The 20,060-nt window shown below is 28.3% G+C and overlaps 1 protein-coding gene across 2 annotated transcripts; it reads right to left on the bottom strand.

Moving 5' to 3' along the window:
* Positions 1-1,414: 1,414 nt before the first annotated feature.
* Positions 1,415-13,617, bottom strand: LOC136080714 (piggyBac transposable element-derived protein 4-like). 2 transcript variants are annotated; one of them, XR_010638604.1, is made up of 4 exons: positions 13,099-13,599; positions 11,224-11,432; positions 6,790-6,853; positions 1,415-1,815 (listed from the first exon to the last, which is right to left on the bottom strand). XR_010638604.1 is itself a non-coding variant. In XM_065797723.1 (3 exons), the coding sequence occupies exon 3, from the start codon at positions 6,355-6,357 to the stop codon at positions 4,210-4,212; it is 2,148 nt and encodes a 715-aa protein (XP_065653795.1). In that variant the 5' UTR covers positions 6,358-6,853; positions 11,224-11,432; positions 13,099-13,617; the 3' UTR covers positions 4,103-4,209. The 2 variants fall into 2 exon arrangements, 1 of the variants encoding a protein (XP_065653795.1); XM_065797723.1 differs by lacking the exon at positions 1,415-1,815 and having other exon boundaries at positions 4,103-6,853; positions 13,099-13,617.
* Between the last annotated feature and the right edge of the window lie 6,443 nt (positions 13,618-20,060).

Raw genomic sequence — 20,060 nt, 5'->3', positions numbered from 1 at the left:
AGCAGTTCGTGAACCATCAGAATGACCGGATAATCGCTGGAAACGTTCAAGAAGCAAACCAGAAAGGTCGAATTGCTTCAAAGACAGCTCACCCTGAGGCAGTGATGGTTATCAGAGCGATTACAGAAGACGGCAAGATGCCATTGGTTTTTGTCGATCAAGGAGTGAAAATCAGAGCTCAAAACTACCTGGATGATATTTTGACGACAGAGGTATTAACTTGGACCAATTCACACTTCGGACAGCGGTTTTGGACGTTTCAATAGGATTCCTCCCCCCCCCCCCCAGCTCACAAAGCAACGGTCGTCCAGGATTGGTGCAAAGCCAATTTTCCGGGTTTCATCACACGAGAAGAGTGGCCTCTAAACAGCCCGGATCTTAATCCCCTCGACTATTCCATTTGGGGAATTATGAAGGCCAAGGTTGGAGCTGTTCGTCATCCAAATTTGAACTCTCTACGGCAAGCACTGGAAAAAGAATGGGCCACTCTTGACGATGATATGGTGTCCGCCGCGGTTGAAGCATTATTCAAGCGCCTCAGGGCGTGTATCAAGGCGAAAGGAGGACTTTTTGAGATCTGACTTGTTTTTGTTGTTTAGTATGTTATCAAGAATTAATGTTTAAACTTTTGGCACATTATGATAGTTCTACATGTTTTTATGTCGTAAATACTGAGTGCGGGAACTTTTTACGCACCCTGTAAAGCAAGCACTCTAACCACTGCGCCACACCCACTCATTTATCAATAAATTTGTATCGTCAGCATACATAATTGACATTATTTTATGAGATGCTTTATTCATATCATTAATATGTATTTAAAATATATATGTATGACATAAATAGTCTCAGGGTTGATCCCTGTGGTACTCCGCACACAATTTTAAGAGCTCCTGACTCTTCTAGTCCAACATACTTTTTTCTGTTGAAAAAATGATTTTTTAACCTACATATATATTTATAAGGCTTTTAACACCGAAATGCGTTAAGTCAATAGAAACAAGTGAATTGTGGACAAAGTCAGAACAAAACAGAAAAGATATTTTTTGTTCAAAAATTGTAAAAGCCTGCAACAAAAATATCGGTGGTGTTTATTTAGCTTATATGCTAATGCATAATACTGCATAGAAATTAAAATTAAAGTCACATTACAAGTGTTTACATTACAAATCTAGTAAATTATACACATTACAAATCTAGTAATTTTACAAGAGATTGAAAAAGATTTAATGCGTACCGATAAAGCTAAATTGCTGCTAAAATTATGATAGAGGAAGACCAACTAAAAGAAAGAACTCGGAAAGAAGACCAGCAAGCCAAATATTTTTTTGCCATAAAGTGATGTTTTAGACAATTGGCCTTTGCCAGCCAGTGATAAAAAGAGATTTTGTTGGTGGTGCCAAAAATAGTTGTATAATTAGTGAAAAATATAATATTTATTTTTGCTTGTTACAAAAAAGAAACTACATTAAAGACTTCCATAAGCATTAACAATTTGTGTGTTTTTAAAGTTTACGTCGAAAAAAAAAATAGTTGTAAATAATACTATAATGTTAAATTTGTTAGTTTGTTGTTCGGTATAAACGAGTTTTACCAATTTATTGGGGGTATCAAAAGTGCTCCATAAGGTCCTTACGATCTTATCGCAGAATAGCATTTAACTTAATAGTTCACGGCTTCTTCCTTACCAATAACGCTTATCTAGCCAGAGCCGACATCGAGCCACTGACTTCTTATTTCTGAGTCAAAACCTAAACCATTGCACTACGACTGCTACATCTTATCGATGATTGTCGATAATCTTGATCTTGTCGCCTGAACCATATAAAAATTGCAATATATAAATATAATATAATACAATAAGTTTAAATCAAAATAACAATTTAAAATAATTAAATTAACTAATGGTTAAAAATTATTCCTTAAAAACACTTTAATATATTATCCGTTGAAAAATAATGTTCTTTAACTTATTTTTAAAAAATGGAAAAGAGACTGACAAATCAAAATTGGGTTGAACAATTTTGTTTCAAAGATAAGGTGCTCGATAAGTTATACAAATTGATTAAAGTTTGTTCGACAAAAGGATTGGTTGAAATTTATTTCGCAAACTGTATTTATTCTTTGCTTTAAGAGTACATAGATCTTCAAAATTATTTAATAATGGGTTTTTCATACATCAAAACGTAAGGTATTATAAATGTTAGAACCATAAACGTTTAAATCATTCATCTTTAAATAAGAGTATTGTTTTTGAAAAGCGATTGGAAAAATAAATTACGCGCATTGCATGTTTCAGATGGTGATAAAAGCGTCGAAACTTACTTTTACTTGTAGGGGAGGCCGAGGCTAGTTGCACCATGGGTGTGTTGCAGCAATGCGGTTTAAACAATGGTTTTTATATATTTTTCCTAAATTTTTCTTAAATAATATAACTATGACTTTAACACGTTAGCTGTAAAAAACTTACAGTTATTAAATAAAAATTTCAAAAGTTACTGATGTTTTTTTTTTTTCAATATAAAATTCTAAATTTTGTTTTTAAAGTTTTTTGGGGTTTACTTTAAACTTAAAGGTTTATTACCATAATAAAGTAATGATAAGTTAAAAAAATCTTTTTCAAACACGAAAAGCTGAAGAAAATATTTTTTTTTCATATAAATAATTAAACACAATGATTAGAGTGATTATGATGCCCATGGGGTAAGTTGCATCAAATTGGAGTAGGTAAAAACGGCGGGGCGGAGCGGATCAGATCATTTAAACGGTACAAACGGCGGGGCGGATCATTTGAACGTTACTAAAGAGAGTCATATTTCATTTAAATAAACACAAATTTTAATGGTATTATTACCGAAAAATAACGTGATTCGCCAATTTCTTTAAAATGATCCGCCTAATATTTTGATTATTTGAATTAAACTCAATAAGTTGTAATGGTTGTTCTAAAAAAAAAAAAACATGATCCCCCAATTTATATCAAGTGATTCGCTAAACTTTATGAAATGATCCGCCTAATAATTTGATTGCTTAAATCAAACTCTATAAGTTTTAATGATTTTCCTACTAAAAACCAACGTGATCCGCCAATTATATCAAGCGATCCGCACATTTATATCAAATGATCCGTCTAATATTTTGATTATTTGAATCAAACTTCTTTAATTTTGATGATTGTTCTACAAAAAAACAACTTGATCCGCCAATTATATCAAGTGATCTGCCAAATTTTATGAAGTGATCTGCCTAATATTTTGATTGTTTGAATCAAACTCCTTTAATTTTAATGATTGTTCTACAAAAAAACAACGTTACCCGCCAATTATATCAAGTGATCCGCCTAACATTTTGATTGTTTGAATCAAAATCTACAAAATTTAATGATTGTTCTACAAAAGAAAAAAGAAAAAAAAAAACGTGATCCACCGATTTTAATCAGGTGATCCGCCTACGCCAATTTTCAATTTTAAACAATGAGGTAGCATACCTGAAGGAGTTAAGCTGTTCAATAACTCAACAGGAAAGTTTTTCTTTCATTAAGGTCATCAGTATCAATTTGATCAGCACTTTAATAAATTTTGACCTCACCCGGCAGACATTCAAGCACTTCTTAATTGATTGATAATGCAGATTTAATGTTTATTGCTTAAAAACAAAATGTTACTTGACAATGCAAAAAAAAAAAACAATGTATTAACCCTTTCGTTACCGGGCTCGGCAACCTTATATTACCGTGACAAAAAGTGATGTTTTAACCCAACTACCATCACAATTATATTATAGGTTTAAAAAATGTTCAATTTCCTTAAAAATGGGCCCATTTTTAAAATAGTAATTTAAATTACATAAAATTAAAAAAAAAAAAAAAAAAAAAAGTTTTATCAGGTCTTATGATCAATAATGGCGGATTTAAAAAAATAAAAAATATTTTAATTGTAAAATCAATCAAATAAAAATGTATCTTATTTTTAACAGATTATTTTCAAATTTGGAGTCAACAATCAGACATATATAATAACTAATTCTGAAAAGTTTCAAATCCTCAACATCAATTTATCCTAAGTTATTATATTTATTAGATTCGTGAGACTTTAGTCTAAAATTTCAATTTTTATGCTTTCTTCAAAAAAGAACAAATAACAATAACAAAATCAAAATGTAACATCACTAAGACATGTCAAATAAAAAAATATGTGTATATACTAATTTTTACACTAAATCCAGCACTGTGTGATAAATTTCAAAGCAGCTATCAATATGCAGCCCTGGCTCACCCGGGCAGGTTTTGCATACATGTACAGTTTTTAGTGGTTTGCCATTGTTGTTAAAAATTCCTCGTGCATAGCAAACTCTGCATAATTTAGATGGGCGTCTGTCTGTTGCATCGTGTGATGGCTGTTTAGTTCCTGGAAAGTGACGTCCAGTAAGCCGGTGTATAGTATCATCAGGAACAAGTGTTTTGTTTAACTTTGGTGAAGACAAAAACGTTAACTTAATTGTGTCGTGAAGAAAATCTAAGAAAGTGGTACTCTTGTGACAAGTGTACTTTACAAAAATTTTATGGCTATTTAAAATACCCTGAGAAATAAGCCTAAATGCTAGTTTCCGATACCACTTGTAAGTTTTCCGTAACAGATTCAAGCTCTGGAGTTGTTGGTCAACACGATCTACACCACCCATGTGGCTATTGTATTCTTTTACACAAATAGGTTTCTGAATATTCAAACCACGAGTGTTTTTAATAATTCTCATAAATGGTTGGTGACATGTTGACAGCATGTAGACAACTTTTTGTTTACCTGAAGCTTTATCTTTTGATGCACGGAATTTGCAAGCCAGCATTTGACTATTTGCATCATTATTTTTATAAAAAACTGCATCTCCTTTTTTTAAAACCTCAATAAGAATATCTTTTGAATAATTAAATCGATTTGACCTAATTGTGCCACATAGATGTGTCTTGTTATCAAGAAAATACTTTGCGAGTGTTGTACATGTGTAATAATTATCTGTGTAAAGAGTGTGGCCTTTACCAATAAAGGGTTCCATCAGCACAGATGGTATTCTTGCAGATGAAGGCATCTGGTCATTTATATCATCATCAGCAAACATTCCTTTCCCACAGTATACAAGGAAGTCTAATGTTATTCCTTCTGAAGTTGCTAGTTCATATAACTTTATACCAAAACGGGCACGCTTGGTTTTAATATATTGACGGAAATGTAAATGACCTTTATAAAGGACAAGCGATTCATCAACACTGAGATTTTTTCCTGGATTATATACAGTTTTGAATCGGTTACGCAGAATGTTTATGACTGGTCGTACTTTGTAAAGACGATCTCTGTTATCATCAGTTTCATCATAATTTTCATCTTCATTGTTATTAAAATGAAAAAACTTCAATAACATACTAAAACGATTTGGATTGATAATTTCTGAAAAAATTGGAGTATTATACAATTCATCCTTTGACCAATACATACTAAGTTTAGGTTTATAAATAATTCCCATTAAAAGAATAACAGCAATAAAGGTTTTAATTTCTGCAACATTAGTTTCCTCCCATATTGAAGAGTTATCTGGATTGGCAGCAAAAAATTGCCTTGCATACCAATTGGTTTCTTCAACTAATAAAGTTACAAGTTCAACTGGAAAATAGAGTTCAAAAAAATCAAGACTAGTTGGGTTTTGCCCCATTCTAACATTTAAACCTTCTTGAAAAAGTTCAGAGAAATCCATTAAATTAACAAGAACATCTGTATTAACTTTCCCCCAAGTTGACAGAGGAGGTTTTTGACTACGATTACGACCTTTACCACGACTACAAACTCTACCACGACGATGATTATGAATACTACCTTGGACACCATTATTTAGTATATTGACATTGAAAGCAGCATCATCAGTAATAGCTTCTCTATGAGTAATATGCATAGAATCAGTAACACTTTCAACAGAAATTACTTTGTTACATTTAATACCAATACCACCTCGAACACGTACACGCCTGGTACCTCCACCTCTTGTACGTGGGCTCTTTTTATAAGTGACAAAAGTCTCAATTTCGCTGTCACTTGTACTTGAAGCAGCAGAGCTTTCACTGTCTGTATCGTTAAATAATGGCAAAATTGAATTAGAAAAAGGAACAGCAGCTTCCAATTTATCAACATTGTTGATGTTTTTAATTGTATTTTTAACTTTTCTTTGAATATTAGTAGATGTCATAATGTTTTCAACTTCAAATTCTATCAAATTATTATCCTCGTCATTACTAAAGTCAGAATAACCAAGATCAATATCTTTATTGCTATCTTCGTCACTTTCTTCAAGCATAAAGTTTAAAACTTCGTCCATATTTGAGATATTTTTTTGCGTAAAGACGATAAATTAGCCATTTTTCAAAATCGAATATCAGCTAATCAAACAAAGCCTTTTTAATTCGGTTTTTGATATATTATCAGATTATTATTCTAGTTTCTCTTAAGCTAAGTTTTAAAGTCGCTCGAAAAACAAGGGGTCGACAGAAAACAAAACTCTTCATCACCCGCTATGCGGGGTACTGGTATTTTAACGACATTTTTTATTACCCGCTATGCGGGGTATCGGTAACGAAAGAGTTAAAACCATATAGAAATAACATTATAGATTATCTTTTATAAATATTACCCGTAAACAAAACTATTCTTATCTTATTTGTTTTGAATTGGATTTCATGTTACAAACTGTTAGAATATAATCAATAAAGTAAATTTTAAATCTTGATAATTTACTAAATTTAAACCATACTTCATCAGTAGGCAAACTAAACCAAAGTAATGATGCAAGGTAGAAGAAGAAGAATGCGGTAGAACTAAAGAAATAAAAAAATAATATTATAAAAAGTAGATTTGTAAAATAGATACATGACATGATAAAATATATAACCAGTAAAATATATTTCAACCAGCTTCGGATGACTAAAGCAAAACTAAATAACTGTTAAATATATATATATATATATATATATATATATATATATATATATATATATATATATATATATATATATATATATATATATATATATATATAAATGAAATATTACATAGGAAGTCAAGTATAACATAAGAAAAGTTACATGACAATATATATATATATATATATATTATATATATATTATATATATAAAAAATATATATATAAATAAAATATATATATAAATATATTAAATATATAATATATATATATATATATATATATATATATATATATATATATATATATATATATATATATATATAAATGAAATATTACATAGGAAGTCAAGTATAACATAAGAAAAGTTACATGACAATATATATGTATATATTATATATATCTTATATATATAAAAAATATATATATAAATAAAATATATATATATAAATATATTAAATATATAATATATATATATATATATATATATATATATATATATATATATATATATATATATATATATATATATATACACACATATATATATATACGTATACATACACATATATTTTTTATTTTTCTATTATTCATCTCTCCAAGGCCGAGAAAGCCACTACAGTAGAGGAGGTTGCTTTTTTGTGGTTACAACCCTCTCTCAACTCTATGAATCAGAAAAAAGAACCTCATATAAATATATATATATAATGTTAGCGTATTCTACAAATAGAGTGCTCAATGTTCTTTAAGAACAGAGCAATAATAAATTAGTTAAAACACTTATCTCCTTTCCTTCAACAATTTGTTTCGCAAACAACAAATTGTTGAAGAAAATTAGATAAGTGTTTTTACTAATTTATATATATATATATATATATATATATATATATATATATATATATATATATATATATATATATATATATATATATAGATATATATATATATATATATGTACGTATATATAATATATATTTAAGAATTTATTGGGCATTAGGTGGAGGCAGTAAGGGTCTTGACTTATCAAAGGTTTTCCATAAAGAATTGCATGCTTCTTCATAAGCTTTCATCATATGTTGCTTTTGAGAAAGTTTTTAAAATTATTGAAAAATGTGAAGTTCAAGTTGTCCTTGAAGGTCAACAGATCTTTCTCTTTTCAAGTAACCTCTGGGGTTCCACAACCTTTTATACTTGGTCCAGCATTATTTCTTTATTTTCTTTATCAATGATCTTCTGGACAATTAAATAAAAATCTAAAGTGGCTATATTTGCTGATAATCTTGCCTTTCAGCAATGTCGCATCCTTTAACATTCATTATCATATATAACTTGCAACACTGTACCAACTCTAAACACTGTTCTTACTCTAAACACAGTTATAACTCTAAACATTGTTCTTACTCTAAACATTATTTCAACTCTAAATATTGTTTTAACTCTAAACACTGATCAAACTTTCAACATTGTTTTAACTATAAACATTGTTTTAACTCTAAACACTATCCCAAATCTAAACATTATTCTAACTCTAAATACTATTCTAACTCTAAACACTATTCTAACTCTAAACACTATTCTAACTCTAAACATTATTCTAACTCTAAACATTATTCAAGCCCTAAACACTGTTCTATCTCTAAACGCAGTTATAACTCTAAACATTATTTGTACTCTAAACATTGTTCTAACTCTAAACACTGTTTTAACTCTAAACACTGTTATAACTCTAAATACTATTCTTATTCATCTAGTCATTCTAGTAAAAGTTTAAACTAGTTATTTCAATATATTAAAATTTACATTAAAAAATATCTTAGAGAATAGTTGAAAAAATCTGAAAAAGTTTTCTACAAACATTTAATGCATTTGTAACCTTTGCCCAGACTAACCTTTTACTCTGTAAGCATTGATTCGGATAGACCTACACAAGAAGAATGAAATCATTCATTACAATTTAAACACTGAATCATTGAATCTGTCGATTTAAAAATGCTACGACACACAATTCAAAGAGTATTTTGAGGTTTGAACTACATTTTTTCTAACAGTTCTATAGCTATCAACAGGGAACTGTGTTATTCTGTAATTTTCAAGACATGTCAGCCAATGTTGGCGCATCAAGTCCTCCCTTTATCTAAAGTTACAAGGTCTTCAAGACCTTTAATATCTGGAATTTGACGCTGACACAATAGCATTGCTGCAAAAATAACTTTATCATTGAGAAGCTCCATTGGATTTAAAATAAGGCTTGGATCAGCATTGGTGAGATTCATATTTTTAAATTGAAGCCATGTTTGCATATCTGCAGTAGCCATCGAACTTGTATCATCACAAATTAAAATAGGTGTTTCAAGCGTAGTTTCTAGTGCAGCTGGTTTCATATCGGAATTCACAACTGATGATAAAAAAGGAAAATTTGATAGAGAATCTTCAGGCGTTGGGACACAGTTGTCATCAAATTTCACTCTCTTTTGCATCCTTTTTAATACACACAAAATAATAGAATAATAGTAGAAATGTAGATAACATTGTTTACACTATAATAGGAGATAAAAAAAGATGGATAACACCTTAAAATTTAAAAATGCAAATAAAGTTATTTACATTTCATTTTGAGATAACGTAATCTCTGTATTTAAACTTGTTGCAGAGGAAAGGTTACCAACATGCAAAGTTTGAGACGCTGAGTCGACACTTTGATTCATGCTCAAATCATTTAAATTTCTTATGTCAAGATTGACAGATGCATCTGGTGCAGAGATAAAACTTAAATCGCCTTTCTTGGCGTCTTTGAGTCTGATTTTTTGTCACCTTTTTACTAAAAATAATAAAATTTTTTGATGCATTCTCTTTTCTGGGATGCAACCCAAAAGACAAATCAGTCTATTATATGAGAATTTAAGTCGCCTCTTCCTCTTATATATCTATAAACATATACAAGCATATGTATATATATATATATATATATATATATATATATATATATATATATATATATATATATATATATATATATATATATATATATGTTTGCATACATAAATAAATTAATATATAATTAAAAGTTTTAAGATAAATAGGACAAGTATATGTATTAAAAATAATATCAGAGTTCCAGGTTATAACTCCTAGTGACCTTATAGTTTTGCCAGGGTCGCTAAACCTTCATAATTAGCTTCGATCACTTACTTATTTAATCAAGTTAGATATTAAGATAAATCACATTTGTTTGAAACATATAACCCAAAATGTCATCAATGATTAGAATTTATACTTGATTATATATTTTTAACTACTAACATTGTACTCGGAGATGTCAAATATTAAATATTTATTTAAATTTTTACCCCATTCATCCATATTTTATTTAGACTGCCTCATATTGAATAATATTGTAGATTCTTTACTCATTTTCCTAAAATGTTTCCCCGTTTATTAGGATTATTTATTTATTAGGCACCTCAGAGTAATTTAATGTACCGCAAGTTACGCCGCAATTTGGTCAAATTTATAATTTTCGTTCACTACATTCAACTCCAATGCTGCATTTAATAGCTAGCTAATAGCTACAAAACAACTTATTTTAGCCACTAAAATGGATAAATAAAAATCTCCTAAATTAAATGTTGTATCATATGAAAAAAATTTTTGAGAGCACATGACAAGTTGACTGATTAAAATTTGCATTCCAATCAAAACTGACAAGTCAGGATAAGTAGATACGGACCACACAAAGCCTGGAATCATATATGCCAGTTCGTGTAAAGTTAAAAAAGATTCAGTGCCTAGTTTCATACTAACGGCTTTTATACTACGCACATACTTAAACTGTCTTGAATTTCTTGGTTGAAATTGGACCTGGCTATCCTTGGAATCAGCAATAGGATCTCGCACAGAAGAAGCTGTTGGTAAGAACTTGATTGGTTTTCTGAAATTACCTGAAATATATATACATGTACACACACACATATATAAATATATATGTATATATGTGTGTGTGTATACACTGGCGTATGAAGGCGTATGAAAAATATATATGTATATATGTGTGTGTGTATACACTGGCATATAACAGGGAAGTTGGGGGAGGAGCTGAACCAGGCAAAGTTTAGAATGAAAAAGAGAAGGGGCTACACAACATGAATTTTAATTAAAAATATTATTATTTAAAATTTTTATTTAAAGTAGGTTTAATTTAGTACGTAACTTACGTAAAACTTTTAAAATAAAAACAAAAACCATTATCAAAATGCAAGATATATTTACCATGAGGAACTAAAACTGCAAGGTAGTGGTTACTGATGTAATGGATAACAACAAGATCTGTCCAAATCAGATCACAGTAAACGAACTTCTGGAAATTATTTAAAATTCCAGTTGGTGTAACTGTGGCAAAATGGATCTTAGTGGTAAACCCCGAGGAATTTTACTGGACCCATTTTGCTTCCACCTATACCTATCTGCCCACCAATCATCTAAAAATAATATATATATATATATATATATATATATATATATATATATATATATATATATATATATATATATATATATATATATATATATATATATATACATATACATTGCATATACAATAAACAACCACAATATTTACATGCAACATCACTTGGCAACAAATAAAGAGAATTTAAACTTTTGTGTGAATTAAAAAGAGCAAGTATAGCCAGAATCAACAAAACATGGTTTAACAACTCATCAATTGTACAGTTAGAAAGTTCCACAGTATAAAATAAAAATAGATATGGGAGGCAAAAAGGTTGAAATTGCTGGAATTATTGGAATTCATCATATAAATTAAGTTACGGTAGTCAGGACGACCAAAATTGCTGAGTTAAAAGAGCAAAAATATGTGTAAACAAACAAAGTTTAAAACATGCAGAGGTAACAATAAAAAATACAGCTGAGAGCAAACCAAGTTTATACTGAGATATGAATTCATTATAAACAGAAAAGAAAACTTATGGAACATATTCAGGTTGTTAGCTAGCCCAATCATTAGCCAAATGGCACTGAGTATACTGTAGAACTCCCAATGGGTTTAAAGTTCCCAAAATATATCTTTTTTTTTCAGTAGTAGTATTAGTAGTAGTAGTAGTAGTAGTAGTAGTAGTAGTAGTAGTAGTAGTAGTAGTAGTAGTAGTAGTAGTAGTAGTAGTAGTAGAGTAGTAGTAATCCTGGTTGCCCTCATTTTAAGAAATTGCCTAGCTCTGGGACTACGAATTTTGCCTTCATGTTACAATATTGCCAGCATAACAATATTATGTTGCACGGAATGCTCTTATCTTACAAATCTGCCCTTATGTCACAAAATGTGCGTAGTATGAGGGTAAAAACTGCATTCATGTTAAGTTACATAGTAACATGAGGGCATTTGTCATAAAACATATTTATTTTAAGATAAACAATTAGGTGAGCAAATTGGTCAATTTAAAAATGACAAAATTTGATGTATTTGTGGAACAATTAAGATTAATATAGAAATAAATTTAGATTGATAATAAAGTTAGAACGATAACATATTAATACATAATATTTATGTTGAACATATATGCAATAATATCTAAAATAAATTGAATAATGATATTGACAATATATTAATTAATTAAGATTAATAATAAAGTTAACTAATACCTTAATCTAACTTTATTATCAACAATAAACACAAACTTAAATTGTTAAATCAACAATGTTATTGTTATAATGATATAAACTTTTTGTCGGGTAATTATACTAATTAATAATACATTTGAGGTCCTCATTGATGTGAGTTCTATATTTTTTTGGTACTATAATTAATAGAGATTTATAGAGATAAAGAATGGAATCAGGAGTAATAAAGTAGCAAGCATGATAAACAACCTTAGCAGATGGTAAAGATCAAAAGTAAGATTTGACCCTAGAAGACGAAGGGTAGATGACTCATTACGTACATTACTGTTCATAAATGTAGGAAGATCTAGATTTTTGTGATAAGGATTGGCTGAAAAAAATTAGTCTTATCTGATTTAGAAATAATTCTCTTTCAAAAAAAAAAAAAATTATTTTATTTTCATTGCAAAATCATAAGTTTAATTTTTTAAAAAAGTTTAAAAAAATTATAACTTTGAAAGTATGTCTCACCCATTTTAGCCCTTGATGTTTGGGTTCATGAGGGCTCCAAACCGGGATTATAGATATATTCCTGTTTATTACAAAATATATTCCTGGCGAACACCCCAACATTGCCACAAGTCAACAAATGTAAACAGTTTCAAGAACAAATTAGACAAATACTTAGTATTAAAAAAATTAACTTAATAAGTTTTAATAGTAATAAAAAATTTTAATACTAACAAAAAGTATAAAAAATTTAAACAAAAATTACTTTTGGTCTTAATTCTTCTAAGTTGTTTGTGTTTAAATATTTTATTCTTTTTATTAGTATATACCTACATTATCAAAAGTGAGAAGGTCATTTAAAAATCTGCAGATTTTTTTTATGTCTTACATTGGCATAATATAAAATAGACATGAGCAAGTAAGTTTGCTATGGAGCCATTTCACAATAATAAGTAAATCTTAAGCTAAGGTTGAATTCGTTTGCAGAAATCTAACTATTAAAACTGCCGCGTTACTTGAATGATCCGCCCCGCCCCGCCCCGCTTCGCCGATTGTACCTACTCATCAAATTGCTTGGGGTAAGTTGAATCATAATAAATTAGCTGCGGGTTTTGTTGATTTTAAGCACTTTTCTAGTTTTTCCTAAAATAATGGACGCTTTTTTATATAACAGCGTAACAATAAACGAAAACAAAAATTTTATGATGAAGATAAGTTTATATAAGTTGTATATGTATATAACATATGTGAAGCATATGTATATATATATATATATATATATATATATATATATATATATATATATATATATATATATATATATATATATATATATATATATATATATATATATATATATATATATATATATATATATATATATATATATATATATATATATATATATATATACATTTATGTATTACATATTATGTATATATAATATATATACATAATATGTAATACATAAATGTATATACATATATATATATATACATATATATATATATATATATATATATATATATATATATATATATATATATATATATATATATATATATATATATATATATATATATATATATTTATATATATATATATATATATATATATATATATATATATATATATATATATATACATATATATGTATGTATGTATATATACATGCATACATATATGCATAGATACATTAATCATTCATATATAAATAAATGATGATGTAGGTTAAGTTGTATAAAATGAATTTTGTAATAATTTTTTATTTTATTGTTATTTGAATAAACTTTTATTTTGTGCTTAAGTAAAAATTGTAAATAAGAACTTACAAGAAAAAAACTGAAAATAGACTTTATCCAACAGCAGTGGTAGTAGATGATTAAATAACCATGTTGTTGATGGAAAATAAATATCATTTAGAGCATTAGCAAAAAAGTATGGAATCCACTACTCAACTCTTTCTCGTTACATGAGTAAAGTAAAAAAAGCTGTTATTTTGGGAATGCTGCTACCTATTCCTGGTTATAAAAAGTCATGCCAAGTTTTCATTTAGAACAAGAAAAAGCTATTGCTTCATGTATATCAACAACTTCTGATATTTATTTTGGATTATCAAGCGCGAAAGCTTGCATTTGAATGTGCTATAAAAAATAACATTAAATTTCCAAAATCTTGGTTAAAACTTTCAGACATCATTTTTCTGCATCTAATATTTACAATGTTGATGAGACTGGTATCACTACTGTGCAAAAACCAAACAAGATAATTACTTGTAAAGGTATTAAGCAAGTTGGAGCATTAACATCTCAAGAACGAGGAACACTAGTGACAATGGTGTTAGCTGTAAATGCATGCGGAAATATTGTGCCTCCAATGTTTCTATTTCCGAGAAAGAAATAATAGAGAAAGTCTAATATATTCTACATCAACAACACAAAAAAAACATTAAAGTTGAATTAAAATGGAGTTAATGTAATTTTTTGCATTACAAAAACTTTCTTTTAAACAAAATGTTATTGTGTTTTTATATCCTAACAGAAAAAAAAACATAACTTATATATCCTAAATACTCATTTTGCCTTTTTTTAAACTTAATTGCTGTTTATTGACTAAGAGAATTTTTTTTTCAAAAACAGTTTTTAGTTTACTAAACAAGCCAGGTATATGCGAAGTCTAGCATAATAAATGTATTGCAGCTCAAGGAAAATACTAATTTCTTTTATTTTAATTATAAAATTTTTGTTGCCAAATACAAATTACAGATCAACTAGTAATTTTACTGTGAACTCTGCAAGGCCTATACTTTTAGAGTATTGTATTGCAACTTACCCCGTTCACTATTGCAACTTGCCCGAATGCGGGGTAAGTTGCAACATTTTTTTTTCATTTTTGTTTCACTATTGTGGAAGCTTTATATTATATTTATCAATGTTGGATTAATATGTCACTAAGATCTATTTTATAACCCTGCAAAAAAAATTTCAAAAATATTATAGTTTAAGCAGATAAATGTAATTTTTTAAATTTTGTTGCAACTAGTCCCAGTCTTCCCAGGTCTTCCCTACTTACCAAGCAATATTTGCATTGTTAAGATAGCTATCATTAAATGAGTAGTTTAGTTGTTTTGTAATTATTAATCATTTAAATAGTTTTTAACCTTTTATAGGATTCCAATATTTTTTGCAACTTTTGTTGATATATAATCAATATAAGCTTTCCATGACAGATTTTCATTAAAATGAATACCAAGGAACATATTAATAGAATCTTTAAACTTCAAAAGTTTGGGCAATTTTTTTGGTAAAAGTTTTTTTTTTTTTTTAACGAGGAATGGAAAAGATTCCATTTTGTTTTGTAAATACATTTGTCAATAGAGTTAGTTTTGCAAATACATTTGTTAATAGAGTTAGCTTTGTCAATAGATTTGTCAAAAGAGTACGTTTGTTGCATTTGAATCAGGTACAAATTTGTATGAGTTCCATATTCATATTTTAAAAAAATTTGTTTATTTCTTTGTCTGATAAAAGTAAATTGTTATCGTCACCAAACATGATGCTCATAAGATCCAAAGCCTTTTTAAATCATTAATATATACTAAAATAAGAAGTGGACTAATAATAGAACCCTATGCAACTACACATTTTATTTCAATTAATGTTTTATTTTAAAGAAAACAGTTCATCCCCATGCACTGTGAAGCGAAAAGGTCAAAAAGTGGCTATAAGTGGATTTTTTTAATGCGCCATCATAATCAATTTTTTTTTACAATTTATTAGAAAACATATCAACTGATGAGAAAAAGTATTTTTTTGATTCTCTTATTTTAGTATCCTACTCAGAGAAGCATTTTCCCTACCTGGTAGAAGGTAAAAAAATCAAAAGGCTGAAAATTTTGAAGGTTGTTTTTCGAGTTATTAAAATATCAGTATTTAAAATATCAGGTAAAAATATAAGTTTACAGATAAATATTGTTTTTGAAAATACAATATCTCAAAAGTTCCGCAGAGTTCCACCATAAAATGAATTTCTTATCCTTGGGGATGTTGTCATGGATAACCAAAAAAAAAAAATCAGCTGCCCCAAATTGCCAGAAACGGATTTATGGACATAAAAATAAAAAAAAAAAACCCGTGTAAAATATATTCCCCCCCCCCTCCCTCTTCCCCTCTACGTAAATTTTACGTGGTCATTACTTCTGAACACCAAAAGATTATTTTATGAACTTTGAACTCTATCGATAAAGTTGAATATCGTTTTAAGTTTTCAAAATAATTATGTTTAAAAAACTGTTTCCCTCCAGAAGGGTTGCGGGAGAGGGGGGGAGGACCGTTATTTGGGTTTTTCATGTTCCCAAGCTCCAATTACCGTAATATTTTGTACGAATACGAATTTTTGATTTCATTCTACACTTGGGATATGAAATGGATGCTAAAAGATACCAGTCCCGGTCTCCAGAAGATAAATTATCTATAAAATCTCGAAAAAAAGAAATCAAAAGAAAGTTTAGAGAGGAGTTAAGCTTAGTGGTTAATACTTCTAAGCAGGGATTTGGAAATACTAATACAGGAAATACTGCAAAGAGGGTATTTCTTGCAGCAGAATCTTTCTCCGAATTAACAGTTAGTTTGGAAATCATTGTAAGGTTACGAAACATACAAAATTCCGTTTGCAGTTATTCCACCTGAACTTGGGTGCTTTTAAAGCATACTGCTATAAAACTTCAGAGCTGATAGTGGAAATCTATCTTCGGTACATCATGCCACCTACACTTTACAAGGTTCTGGAGCATGGATTTTTAATAATTGAGCATTTGGATTTTTCTATTGAAGCCTGTTCTTAAAGAAATGCAAGACTCAATCACACATGCAAAATATCCAGAACTAATGTGATGCTGAATCAGTTGCATTATGTACTAATAAGAAGTGATCCTGTAATCTCTTTGATTGCTTCGAGGAGCCCCAAGACATTTGCTGGTCCTTACTTCAATCCATATGTACAGGACATTCTCAGAAGAGATGATAGTTGTTTTTTTCACAATAAACTTTTTTCATGTTATCTTTTTAAATTTTAACTTTTACTTGTAAAAATTTACCTATCAGTATATTAAAATCAGCGGAATTACATATTAATGCATATAAAATAAGGTAAGTATTTTTTTCACTAAGCAAATGTTTTTGTAATAATTTCTTGACTAAAATTGAAAAAAGTGCACCTATAAAATAAAAAAGAGGGAAGGGGACTAGGGATCCCCATCCACAACATGAAAATTTTGAAATTTTGAAAACCAATCTTTTATGTTTATTACAGAGTAAGGACAATTATTTGATAAAAATGTTTATTAATTTACAAAATATGAGTTTTGACCACTTTTCGGTCATTTCACTTCACTGTGCCATGGTAGACAAATTGCTTCCTATCTGACAAGTAGCTTTTGTACTATTTTATCAGTTTACTTTTTATTTCGTAGAATTCAAGATTTTTAAGTATAATGTTGTGATTACCTGCGTAAAAAAGCTTTTGATAAATTAAGAAAAACACCAAGTATATATTGTGATTTACCAAAGTCAAGCTAACTTTTTTTTATCAAACCAAACTGGTTATCATATAACAAATTATTCGTAATTGTATAACTACTATATATATATATATATATATATATATATATATATCTTATACTATTGAGGTAGTTGCATGTCTAGTCATAAATAATTTTTTCCGTTTATTCCGCACCGATTGCTTTGTTTTTGTTTAGAGATTTGAAGACTCGTTCAAACAATTCAAGAGATAAATCTAGCAAGAAATCGTGGTGAAAAAGTAAATTATTATTTTTTATTTGAAAAATCATGAAAGGAAATATCAGTAGAAAGAATCCTATTAGAAAGTTTACTTTCTGATATCAGTAAAGTATTTATTGAATTCATTCGGTTCACATAATCATTCATTGTTTACTTAAATTATTTTTGGAAGGAAATTTGAGTTTTCTGTTTTCCTGTTATTTCTTTTAATATTTTCCATAATCATTGATTCATTTTTTAATTTAGTAATTAGATTAGAGTAGGGGTGTACCGGAATGGAAATTTAAAATTCCGACCGGAATTTGCCGAAATTGTTAATAAATTCCGGCCGGATCAAGAATTATATTTATGTAATTTTTTTAAGATTATTCACATAGGCAGGTGACATTCTTGATGAAAAAAGAGCTAATTTGTTGCCCAAAACTGAATAACGAATCTTTTTGCTCCACAATATTCTTAAACTTCTAGAAATCCTTACATAGTTGATTTCTGCAAATAAAATAACATTTTGTTCTTTCAGAAATTTACCGAAAAGACCTTAAAGTACCAACTCCGGCCGGAACATCCCTAAATTAGAGTAATTTTTTTTTCAAAGTTTTACAAACAGAAGTTTGTAGCTTTTTTACATCCGTAAATTTGGATTGGATTTTGTTTTCAAGTATTTTATATTTTAAAGATTTTTATAAAGTATTTTATATTTTGAAGATTTCTAAATTCCTAGACAACCCAAGGATTACTTAAAGTTTTGGTTTCTCAATTTTTGTGAGACTGGAAAATTTGTATCGTTCGCCGAGTAGAATCTATTAACAAACTCATTATAAATTACATTAATAGCATCATTGAGGTATATATGCTTCCAGTTTAATAATGATAATTGGTAACGTTTCTAAATTATGTTTTCGTATAATATAGGTTTTGTTTATATTAGGAGTTGAAATTGAGTTAATTATTAGGAAAATGATCTGAACCTAATGCCGTTTTGCACGTCAAAAATTTTCAAGTTTTTCAACTCTAAGTTGGTTTGTGTTTAGAAAATAAGTAATTATTTTCAATTCTCAATTTTGTTATTTTTTACGACTAGTTCTTCCCAGCGCCATACAGCACCACACGCAAAGTAATGTATTTGATAATGAATTTGATGTTTTTGTCTTTTATTAAATTTTTAAAAGAAATTTTACTTTATTTGGGAAATAGAGAACTAAAATAGGTCTTTCTTTGAAGATCTTTTAAAGATACTTAAGCAAATGAAAACACGATTAGCTATTTAAACTATTATAAGTTGCCACATAATTATAAAGGTTGTTAGCTTTGATTTTCAAATTTTTATTAAAAAAAATGGCTCCCGAGATTAAAATAAAAAAAAGTTTTCAAGAAACTTAAGAGTTTTTTTATGAAACTCTGTAAAACAAATACTCATTAAAATATTTCTCGCAACACGTAAAAACAAAAATTTAGAAAATAGTATTTCTACTATAATCAAACGAATTAACTTAAAACAGCTTTTAGTGTGAGAATTATTTGACAAAATAAATGTCTACTCAATTATATTTTAAAAAGTTTAAAGGATTTTTCATCTTGTTCGCTTTTTTATTCTATTTCTCTCATATTTAGAGATGAATATCAGTAAAAAAGAGAGAAGCAGAAAGAAGACACTCACAAATAGCAACAAATATGAAATATATACAA

Source organism: Hydra vulgaris, chromosome 05 (genome assembly GCF_038396675.1).
Source record: "Hydra vulgaris chromosome 05, alternate assembly HydraT2T_AEP".
In the NCBI taxonomy this organism is placed as follows: domain Eukaryota; kingdom Metazoa; phylum Cnidaria; class Hydrozoa; order Anthoathecata; family Hydridae; genus Hydra; species Hydra vulgaris.
Note: the sequence above shows the minus strand (reverse complement) of the source record. Positions and strands in the feature narration are given on the sequence as shown.